The sequence below is a fragment of the Bombina bombina genome, chromosome 2 (assembly GCF_027579735.1).
Source record: "Bombina bombina isolate aBomBom1 chromosome 2, aBomBom1.pri, whole genome shotgun sequence".
Classification (NCBI taxonomy): Eukaryota; Metazoa; Chordata; class Amphibia; order Anura; family Bombinatoridae; genus Bombina; species Bombina bombina.
Genome location: NC_069500.1, coordinates 1,137,105,052 through 1,137,117,532, shown reverse-complemented (window position 1 = coordinate 1,137,117,532; position 12,481 = coordinate 1,137,105,052). Strand labels below are relative to the sequence as shown.

At 37.8% G+C, this 12,481-nt stretch overlaps 1 protein-coding gene across 1 annotated transcript in view; it reads right to left on the bottom strand.

The window, feature by feature from the left end:
* Nucleotides 1-12,481, bottom strand: part of CPE (carboxypeptidase E) — a 249,223-nt gene that overhangs the window by 80,153 nt on the left and 156,589 nt on the right. Inside the window, exons 3-4 of the mRNA XM_053703802.1 lie at nucleotides 11,569-11,736; nucleotides 1,243-1,360 (exon numbers count right to left, since the gene is read on the bottom strand). Coding sequence (XP_053559777.1) covers nucleotides 1,243-1,360; nucleotides 11,569-11,736 — 286 coding nt within the window. The remainder of the gene's footprint in view (nucleotides 1-1,242; nucleotides 1,361-11,568; nucleotides 11,737-12,481) is intronic.

The following is a 12,481-nucleotide window of genomic DNA, read 5'->3' as shown; positions in this document are numbered from 1 at the left end:
GATAGTGGGGTAGGGATAGAGGGACAGAGATAGAGGGATAGGGATAGAGATAGAGGGATATATGGATATGTATAGAGGGATAGGGATAGATGGATCGAGAGATAGAGGGATAGATGAAAGAGGGGTAGGGATAGATGGACAGATGGATAGGAATAGATGGATAGGGATAGAGAAAAAGGGATAGATGGATAGAGATAGAGGGATAAGGATAGATAGATAGAGATAGAGAGAGAGGATAGAGGGATAGAGATAGAAGGATAGGCATAGAGATAGAGGGATAGGGAAAGAGGGATAGTAATAGAGGGATGGAGAAAGAGGGATAGATGGATAGAGGGATAGTAATAGAGGGATGGAGAAAGAGGGATAGATGGATAGAGGGATAGGGATAGAGGGATAGGAATAGAGGGATATGGATAGAGGGATAGGGAAAGATGGATAAAGGGATAGGAATAGAGGGATAGGGATAGAGGGATAGATGAATAGAGGGATAGATGGATATAAAGATAGATGGATAGAGAGATAGGTATATTTCTTTCCTTAAACATTTTGGCCCGTGTACACAGGCATTAACACTAGTTATATAATTAAAGGACAGGGTTCTTTCACTAACAAATCAGATGTTTAAACTAAAAGATCAGGAGAGAGGGAATACTTGTTAAAGGGATAGTCTAGTCAAAATTAAACTTTCATGATTCAGATAGAGCATGTAATTTTAAACAACTTTCTAATTTACTCAGAATCTCAATTTTTCTTTGTTCTCTTGGTATCTTTATTTGAATGTAAGCTTAGGAACCAGCGCATTTTTGGTTCAGCACCTGGGTAGCGCTTACTGATTGGTGGCTACATTTATACATCAATCATAAAGTGCCCAGGAGCTGAACCAAAAATGGGCCGGCTCCTGAGCTTATATTTTTCTTTTTCAGATAAAGATACCAAGAGAACAAAGAAAATTGATAATAGGTGTAAATTAGAAAGTTGCTTAAATTGCATGCTCTATCTGAATTATGAAAATTTAATTTTGACTAGACTATTCCTTTAAGAAGAACTTCTATATACGTAAGGCTGATAATTAGCAACAGAACATCAGTCTAGTTTCCAGAATGCTACTTAATAATAACTAATATATCTCATTTGTTCTAACCATTTTAGATAAGTACATTTACATTATATTATTACCACTTGGATGACTATAAATTCAGTTGAACACTATTTTTTCACCAACCTATTGACATGACCACTCACCACTTCTAGTTTCGTCATAGGGATAATTTGCTACAAGGTCTCCGCCATGAAGGTTAGCAGATAGGACAAAGGGGATGTCCATAATCCAGTTAATTATTGCCACGGTTTCAGGTGCAAGCTGAAAATAAATTAATTATAACACGTTATTTCTGATTTTTCTAAAAGTGACATTATTTCTCCATGTTATGCATAAAATACAATGTATTTGTTAAAGGGACGTTACATTTAAATGGTCATTAAAAACTTTGAGATTGTAATATAAAATGTTTAATTGTGTATAATTAAAAAAAAATGTAATATATTAATTATTTAATTTACTGTAATTTAATTGTGGTTTTGAGTATAGGAAGTGCAGACTCCAGAGTTCACAAGCCTAACACTAGTGATGTCGCGAACCTAAAAATTTCAGTTCGCGAACGGCGGACTCAAACTTCCGCAACTGTTCGCGAACCAGCGAACCGCGCAAACCGCCATTGACTTCAATAGGCAGGCGAACTTTAAAACCAACAGGGACTCTTTCTGGCCACAATAGTGATGGAAAAGTTGTTTCAAGGGGACTAACACCTGGACTGTGGCATGCCGGAGGGGGATCCATGGCAAAACTCCCACGGAAAATTACATAGTTGATGCAGAGTCTGGTTTTAAGCCATAAAGGGCATAAATCACCTAACATTCCTAAATAGTTTGGAATAACGTGCTTTAAAACATCTTTTAAAACACATTTTTTTTAAACATTTACACTACTGTTACAACAAATATGAGGGTGGCACTAACTTGGCAAGTGGGCCTGGCACACACGCTGGCAGGCAGGCAACTTCAATTAGATGACACTAGCAGACTGATGTTTCACAGGCAAAAAAGTTTTTTTTTTTTTAAATATTTACAGTACTGTTATAACAAATATGATTAGTGGCACTAGTTGGAAAGTGAGCCTGGCACACATGCTGGGAGGCAGGCAACTGCAATTAGATGACACTAGCAGACTGATGTTTCACAATCAAAAAAGTTTTTTTTTTAAATATTTAAAGTACTGTTATAACAAATATGATTGGTGGCACTAGTTGGCAAGTGGGCCTGGCACACAGGCTGGGAGGCAGGCAACTGCAATTAGATTACACTAGCAGACTGATGATTCACAGTCAAAAAAGTTTTTATTTTAAATATTTACACTACTGTTATAACAAATATGATTAGTGGCACTAGTTGGCAAGTGAGCCTGGCACACATGCTGGGAGGCAGGCAACTGCAATTAGATGACACTAGCAGACTGATGTTTCACAATCAAAAAAGTTTTTTTTTTAAATATTTAAAGTACTGTTATAACAAATATGATTGGTGACACTAGTTGGCAAGTGGGCCTGGCACACAGGCTGGGAGGCAGGCAACTGCAATTAGATTACACTAGCTGACTGATGTTTCACAGTCAAAAAAGTATTTTTTAAAAATATTTACAATACTGTTATAACAAATATGATTGGTGGCACTACTTGGCAAGTGGACCTGGCACACACGCTGGCAGGCAGGCAACTGCAATTCAATTGCACTAGCAGACTGATGATTCACAGTCAAAAAAGTTTTTATTTTAAATATTTACACTACTGTTATAACAAATATGATTGGTGGCACTAGTTGGCAAGTGGGCCTGGCACACACGCTGGCAGGCAGGCAACTGCAATTAGATTACACTAGCTGACTGATGTTTCACAGTCAAAAAAGTTTTTTTTTTTAAATATTTACAATACTGTTATAACAAATATTATTGGTGGCACTAGTTGGCAAGTGGGCCTGGCACACACGCTGGCAGGCAGGCAACTGCAATTCAATTGCACTAGCAGACTGATGATTCACAGTCAAAAAAGTTTTTATTTTAAATATTTACAATACTGTTATAACAAATATGATTGGTGGCACTAGTTGGCAAGTGGGCCTGGCACACACGCTGGCAGGCAGGCAACTGCAATTCAATTGCACTAGCAGACTGATGATTCACAGTCAAAAAAGTTTTTATTTAAAATATTTACACTACTGTTATAACAAATATGATTCATGGCACTAGTTGGAAAGTGGGCCTGGCACACAAGCTGGCAGACAGGCAACTGCAATTAAATACCACTAGCAGACTGATGTAAAAGTTTTTTTTTTTTTAAAAAGTTACACTAATGTTACAACAGATAGGAGTGGTGGCACTGAGGATGGAAGTAGGCACAGTATATGCTGGCAGCCTGACACACAGGCTGGCACTAGTATTGGCAGGCTGGCCTGGCAACTAAAATTAAATAACACTAGAAGACTGATGTAAAAGTTTTTTTTAAAAAAATTTAAACGAATGTTACACCAGATAGGAGTGGTGGCACTGAGGATGGAAGTAGGCACAGTATATGCTGGCAGCCTGACACACAGGCTGGCACTAGTGGCAGACGCAGCCTGGCCAGGCAACTAAAATTAAATAACACTAGAAGAGGACTGATGTAAATATTTTTTTAAAAAAAATTTACACTAATGTTACACCAGATATAAGTGGTGGAAAACAGAGCTATTAATCACAGTATATGATGTGGGCCTGACACACAGGCCTGATGGAAAATGAAATTAGATTACACTAGCAAAATGATTTAAAAGTTTTTTTTTTTTAAATTTAAAATAATGTTAAGCAGATATGAGTGGTGGCTGGCACAGCAATTAACCACAGTATATGCTGTGTAAGCCTGACACACAGGCCTGATAGAAAATGAAATTAGATTACACTAGCAAAATGATTTAAACGTTTTGTTGTTTAAATTTACACTAATCTTAAGCAGATATCAGTGGTGTCAAAGAAAGTTTTGTGAAACAATCACTAGAGGGCGCTGTTAAATAAAATACATGATTAATACTTAAAAACCCCTGTTACAAAAATTAGTAATATACAAGCACCATATGATATGGTATGTATCCTTGTGGGGACAATATATGGTTATTTGCTCCTTTTAACAATGATTTGTTAGATCCTTCCTAGATATTACATGTGTATATAAACAAGTAAAATATCCCTAAAAATATTAAAGCAGCACCTCTTAACACAAATATCATAAGCGCAAATGTGTATCAAACTAAGAACAAACCAATGTGTAAAAACACATAAGAGGGCGCTAGTATGTCTGGTGACACCGTGAAAAAACAAAAAACAACAAATATAATATACCTAGGTGTGAATGAATACTACAAACTGAATGCAATCAAAATATAATTATATAAGAATTGCTAATAATAATGATAATAATAGAAAGTGACACCTCATTAAATTTGCATAGTGAAATAGTCCAAATTTTATCATAAATAGTCTAATGGATCACCAGAAGTCCACAACAAATTCCAACAAGTGGATTCGGTTTCCAAATGGCTGTAAGAATGATCCTCTCCTCCGATGTGAAATCAGTGATCTGTATAAATTACAAATAGAAAAGGACGACCATTGTGTGTATCGATAGTTCAAAAGACCCCACACATGCAGCCCACTCTAATCCAGGGTACTCACACTTTGGCTGAGCACACCAATGTGCTTGTGGATACGATCTGGTTATCTGAGCCAACCAGCTTGCTCTTTCACAGGCAGCGTTCTCCTCGCAGCAGCTGTACACCAGCTGTACACCAGCAGACTTTTTATAACTTCACGGCAGTATGGTAATGAGCACCTTGCTTGATAAGGAATGGCGGACAATGATTTAAAAACACAAAACTTCTTTAATCATTGGTATTAAAAAAATCCTTGTATATGAAGGATTTTTTTAATACCAATGATTAAAGAAGTTTTGTGTTTTTAAATCATTGTCCGCCATTCCTTATCAAGCAAGGTGCTCATTACCATACTGCCGTGAAGTTATAAAAAGTCTGCTGGTGTACAGCTGGTGTACAGCTGCTGCGAGGAGAACGCTGCCTGTGAAAGAGCAAGCTGGTTGGCTCAGATAACCAGATCGTATCCACAAGCACATTGGTGTGCTCAGCCAAAGTGTGAGTACCCTGGATTAGAGTGGGCTGCATGTGTGGGGTCTTTTGAACTATCGATACACACAATGGTCGTCCTTTTCTATTTGTAATTTATACAGATCACTGATTTCACATCGGAGGAGAGGATCATTCTTACAGCCATTTGGAAACCGAATCCACTTGTTGGAATTTGTTGTGGACTTCTGGTGATCCATTAGACTATTTATGATAAAATTTGGACTATTTCACTATGCAAATTTAATGAGGTGTCACTTTCTATTATTATCATTATTATTAGCAATTCTTATATAATTATATTTTGATTGCATTCAGTTTGTAGTATTCATTCACACCTAGGTATATTATATTTGTTGTTTTTTGTTTTTTCACGGTGTCACCAGACATACTAGCGCCCTCTTATGTGTTTTTACACATTGGTTTGTTCTTAGATATCAGTGGTGGCACTAATCACAGCATATGCTGTGAGCCTCACACACAGGCTGAAAGCCAGGCAAATGCAAATAAAATTACAATAAAAAAAATAAAAAAAAAAATGAAGCTCTAGCCCTAAAAAGGGCTTTTTGGGGTGCTGTCCTTACAGCAGAGATTAGATGAGTCCTTCAGGACTGTAGTGGACACTAAATACACTAGCCTAGCTATCTATTTCCCTATAATGTCAGCAGCAGCAACACTAAACCTCCTCTCACTAAGAAAGCAAGATCGTAATGAATCTAAAATGGCTGCTGCCCAGGAGCTGGGAGGGTTTGTGAGGGAGTGTCTGCTGCTGATTGGCTCAAATGTGTCTGAAGGCTGTGAGATACAGGGTCAAAGTTTCCTCAATGATGACGAATAGGGGGCGGATCGAACATCGCATATGTTCGCCCGCAGCGGTGAACGCGAACAAGCTATGTTCGCCGGGAACTGTTCTCCGGCGAACTGTTCGCAACATCACTACCTAACACTGCTATATTGTACACAGCTATAGTTTGACCACTCTAGAATCTCATTTTTTCCTATCGCTAACTGGCCTCAGCAGTGGAAATGAAACAAGAGTTTTTTGTTTTTTTTTCTATAAAGAGAATCATGGGAGTGACCCATTACTAAACAGTAATGTAAACTTTTCTATATTTGGAGTGCGGCACGAGTGATAAGGGGTTTATCGTGGGTGTGTATACTCATCGGGTTTACCGTTTGTATAAAAAGTTGAAAGTAAACGCAATCACTTGAGCGCAATCGAGATTTACGCTAGAATGATTACTGCATCCTCAGAGCTCTGGTTAACTGTTTTGCGAAACAAAAAAGTTGCACAAACACATCAAAATACATTACAAAGTACAGTTACACTCATAATAACAACATCTAATAAAAATTATTGAAAAAAATATTTCACAGAAAAGATTAAGGTGTCTGCTGTGTCAAACAAAAAGCAGGCAAAGGGCTTTAACATAGAGATACATACATATACATTTCTAAACATGTATATGTCTGTATTTTTATATCAAAAGGTCAAAGAAAGCAGCACACAAGGATATCCAATAAAAATGGTATCTTTATTTTGACATATCCAAAAAGAAAAAAATACACAAACACAAGGAAAAAGGGGGCGTGACCCCGTTTTCCTCGTGTTTGAGTGTTTATGTATTTTTTTCTTTTTGGATATGTCAAAATAAAGATACCATTTTTATTGGATATCCTTGTGTGCTGCTTTCTTTGACCTTTTGATATTGCCGTGGGCACGCTCAGCCCTTCTTCATGGCTTGCACCTCAGTGTTTGATGTCCAATATTTTATGGACTGTTATTCCTGTTCCCAGCTGTCTGCATTTGAAATTGTTGCTGATCTGTACAGTTGCCTTTGAAGCCACGCTACCCCCTTTCTACTTTCACATGTATTTTTATATGTCTATATGTTTGTATTTATGCATTTACATACATATATACACATAGAAACCTATAAATACATATGTACACTACATATATATAGGCATATATATATATATATATATAAATACATTGGAGCCCTTTGCAGTTAAGTAGATAACAACATGTAAAAACATATTTATGCACTATTAATATTTAATAAAGGTTTTAACTAGTTAATTACTGTAGATATTTCACATTCCAATGTTCTGCATATAGCAGAACATGTTCTAAGTATTTATAAATAAATATTCCTATATATCTGTATATATCTATACTTCTATATAATCCTGTGTACATATATATATAGTATATAGGTATAGAAATATATTGTACCAAAATACCATCATATATATATGTAGAAATGTGTATTTATGAATAAATAAAACACATTCTGCTATGTGAAGAATATTGGAGTGTGAAATATTCATATTTTCATGTCTGGTTAGTATACATTAGAATATGCGATCAGATTTGCGCACAAGGTGCTCTATTAACTTCTATGAGGGAATACATGAATGCACAGGCGATATTCTAACTTCAGCTTACTTCTAGCACAGTTAACGCTTGAACGGGATCTTTAAATAGCGCTTCACTCATAGTCTAGCCCTTAGTGTTTTATATCCCTTTTAAAAACTTTAAAGAGCATTATTTAAATTTGTTGAAAACTTTAAGGTATTTACAGTTGTAATCAAAATTATTCAACCCCCATTGCAAATCAGGATTATCGTCAAATTTTACAGTTTCAGCTGATTGCAATGAACAAATCAAACAAAAGCAATTGACATAGCTTAACAGGACAAATGCTTCAAGTGGTTTCCCCAAATTCAACTGAAAATTCAACTTTTAATAAATTCTGCAGTCTCAAAATTATTCAACACCCTGAATAGAATTCCTCACAACAGCACAAATATGCAAAACAGGTGTTGTCTCCAGCACACCTGATGCAACTAATCAAGGGCTTCAATAGTTGCACCAGGTGTGCTTGGGCTAGAACACATGAAATACCTGAACTGGCTAGGGGTTTGTTGAGTGTCACAATTGACTACATGTTAGAAATATGGCTAAGTCAAAATAATGGTCCAGAAAGTTAAGAGAAGAGATCATCGCCCTTCACAAACAAGGAACAGGATACAAAAAGATAGCGAAGGCACTGAATGTTCTTAAAGACAGCATTGGAAGCATAGTTTGCAAGTTCAAATGTAAAGGAACAGTGGTTATACTACCTGGAAGGGACAGAAAAGGGAAGCTATCAATGGCTGCAATCAGATTTCTAAGAAGGCAGATTAAGAGAAACCCTCGAGTGACTGCAAGTAAGGTGCATACTAAACGCAGAATGTTTCCTTGCCAGAACTCCAAGACGTACACTTGTTTGCCTCGGCAGGCGAACATATGCGATGTTCGATCCGCCCCCTATTTGTCATCATTGAGTAAACTTTGACCCTGTACCTCACAGTCAGAATACACATTACAGCCAATCAGCAGCAGACCCTCCCTCCCAGACCCTCCCACCTCCTGGACAGCATCCATTTTAGATTCATTTGGAAGCTGCATTCTTAGTGAGAGGAGGGACAGTGTAGCTGCTGCTGATTTAATAGGGAAATTGATAGCTAGGCTAGTGTATTCAGTGTCCACTACAGTCCTGAAGGACTCATCTGATCTCTGCTGTAAGGACAGCACCCCAAAAAGCCCTTTTTAGGGCTAGAACAGGGCTAGAACATCAGTCTGCTGTAATCTAATTGCAGTTGCCTGCCTGCCAGCGTGTGTGTCAGGCTCACAGCATATACTGTGCCCACTTGCCCAGTGCCACCACTCATATCTGGTGTAACAGTAGTGTACATTTAAAAAAAAAAAAAACTTTTTTGACTGTGAAATAATAGCAGACAGCTGCCAGTACCCAAGATGGCCGCCAATAAGGCAGATGGGGAGGGTTAGAGAGCTGTTTTGGGGGGGATCATGGAGGTTGGGGGCTGCTACACCCCAGCATATGTAAATATACTAAAAAAAAAAAAAAAATGTAAAAACCTTTTATTTTAGTACTGGCAGACTTTCTGCCAGTACTTAAGATCTTAAGATGGTGGGGACAATTGTGGGGTGGGGGAGGGAAGGGAAGGGAGCTGTTTGGGAGGGATCAGGGGGTCTGATGTGTTAGGTGGGAGGCTGATCTCTACACTAAAGCTAAAATTAACCCTGCAAGCTCCCTACAAACTACCTAATTAACGCCTTCACTGCTAGCCATAATACACGTGTGATGCTATTTCTGAACAAAGGGGATCCCAGAGAAGCATTTACAACCATTTGTGCCATAATTGCACAAGCTGTTTGTAAATAATTTCAGTGAGAAACCTAAAATTGCGAAAAAATTTAAGTTTTTTTTTTAATTTTATCGCATTTGGCGGTGAAATGGTGGCATGAAATTAACCCTGCAAGCTCCCTACAAACTACCTAATTAACCCCTTCACTGCTAGCCATAATACACGTGTGATGCGCAGCAGCATTTAGCAGCCTTCTAATTACCAAAAAGCAACACCAAAGCCATATAAGTCTGCTATTTCTGAACAAAGGGGATGCCAGAGAAGCATTTACAACCATTTATGCCATAATTGCATAAGTTGTTTGTAAATAATTTCTGTGAGAAACCTAAAGTTTGTGAAAAAGTGAACAATTTTTTTTTTATTTGATCGCATTTGGCGGTGAAATGGTGGCATGAAATATACCATAATGGGCCTAGATCAATACTTTGGGTTGTCTACTACACTACACTTAAGCTAAAATTAACTCTACAAGCTGCCTACATGCTCCCTAATTAACCCCTTCACTGCTGGGCATAAAACACGTGTGGTGCGCAGTGGCATTTAGCAGCCTTCTAATTACCAAAAAGCAACGCCAAAGCCATATAAGTCTGCTATAATGGCATGTCTGGCACACAGTGTTGGGGCAAGGGTCCATCTGACCACTGATACCTGGTCTGCAAAGCATGGTCAGGGCAGGTATATCATCTACACTGCGCACTGTGAAGCGGGTGTAACCCTTACACGTAACCCTTACACTACCTGATCGATACAACATCATACCTGATGTTTTAAAGCACGTTATTCCAAACTATTTAGGAAAGTTAGGTGATTTATGCCCTTTATGGATTAAAACCAGACTCTGCATCAACTATGTAATTTTCCATGGGAGTTTTGCCATGGATCCCCCTTCGGCATGCCACAGTCTAGGTGTTAGTGTCCTTGAAACAACTTTTCCATCACTATTGTGGCCAGAAAGAGTCCCTGTGGGTTTTAAAATTTGCCTGCCTATTGAAGTCTATGGCGGTTCGCCCGGTTCGCAAACTTTTGTGGAAGTTCGAGTTCTCCGTTCGCGAACCCAAATTTTTAGGTTTGCGACATCACTAGCGTACACTACTATTGACCCAAAAGCACAAGAAAAGTCAGCTCAAAATCATATGAATAAGCCACAGAAGTTTGGGGATTCTGTTTTTTGTGAAGCGATGAAACAAAACTGGAATTTTTTGGCCCGATGGATCAGTGGTATGTTAGGAGGAAGAAGAATGAAGCATATGCTGAAAAGCACCCTCTGCCTACAGTTAAGCATGGTGGTGGCTCGGTGATGCTCTGGGGCTGCATTTGCATCCTCTGGCACTGGAATCCTGCAGTGTGTAGAAGGCAAGATGGATTCATTGAAGTATCAGAAAATCCTAGGAGAAAACATCATACCGTCTGCGAGGAAGCTGAAGCTTGGGCGTCATTGAACCTTCCAACAGGAAAATGATTCCAAGCATACCTCAAATTACACCAAGGCTTGGTTGCAGAAGTAATATTACTGAATGGGAGGCAATTGCTCATGAGGAATGGGCTAAGATTCCTCAGGAACGGTGCCAGAAGCTGGTGTCTGGCTATGCATCTCGTTTGCAGCAGGTCATAACAGCAAAAGAGTGCTCTACTTAGTACTAAAGATGCTTGCCCAAAGGGGTTGAATCATTTTTGAGACTGCAGAATTCATTAAAAGTTGAATTTTCAGTTGAATTTGGAGAAACCACTTGATGCATTCGTTGTGTTGAGCTATTTCAATTGCTTTTGTTTGATTTGTTCATTGCAAACAGCTGAAAGCCTGTATATTTTGACAATAAACCTGATTTGCAGCGGGGGTTGAATAATTTTGTTTACAACTGTATATAGGTATTGAATTAACTGAAATTGTATCCCTAATGACAGGTTGCTCACTTATATTTTCTTCAAGACATTATACACCAATTGACGAAACCTAAAACAAAATAGCTAAAGATAAACGTATACTTTTTGAGATCATAAGACTATATTTTCAACAAACAATACAAATTGTTAAATATATACCACAAACTAAAAAAACAGCATATAAATAAAATAGATATTTGTGTTTGTTATAAAATAAACAATATATTACACATTAATCTGAGTATTAACCTTAGGATTCTCATCAACAGACTTCTTTAGGTTTTGCAGCAAATGGTTGTTTGATCCTCCTTCCCGTTCACTGATGTAAACAATTCGGTCCAGGTCAGGAAAGTTCCTGTTCAGGTCAATTCCTTGTGCATTACTGCGACCAACAAACCAGTCTTTCATGTCTCCAGGCTTGTAATAGAAAAATGAAGTAAATAACACAAAGGCACATTTAGAAAAGGAGTCAAGTAAAAATCAGGGCATTAAGAAAGGATGTTACTGATTGAACATATCCTAAGGTGCTAGACAAAGCAATACATGTGATATGGTAGGTACTTTACCTGTTATTGTGTTAATTGTATCAAATTTCTAAGAAAAATATATTGTAATACATCATTTCAACCAGTAGGTGGGGCAAGGTGACTACTTGATAAGGAAATTCTCAGCATCAGAAGCCAGGGATGTATACAATGTTCATGCTCCCCTCTCCTAGATAACCTGAGATCACTGCTTTATAGTAAAACTAATAAATACATGTGTAGAGCACAGGAGTGGGAAGTCATTAAGCTGTATAACTACCCATAAAAACCTGCTGCTTACACCAAATTGTGCAGCTCTAGGTACACTGATATCACCACCAGGCTCCTGGCTATAGAATGTTTTGTTATTTTTGTCTTGTTAGTAATAAGACAATCAGATAGAATTACTGTATAATCACAAGCCACATCATTATTTCACATATATGAAAGTTCTAGATATAAAGACAAATGCTTTTTCATGGAATGATAGAGATAAGCAGACAGATGGTAATACATTTTATTTGAGTTAACAGATGGTCCTATTCCTTATTAGCATTTCATATTAATTATGAACTAAACAGGAAGTCTGGCATCACCCCAGCATTATTTAGATTGCTAAAAAACACTTCTGGTGGATT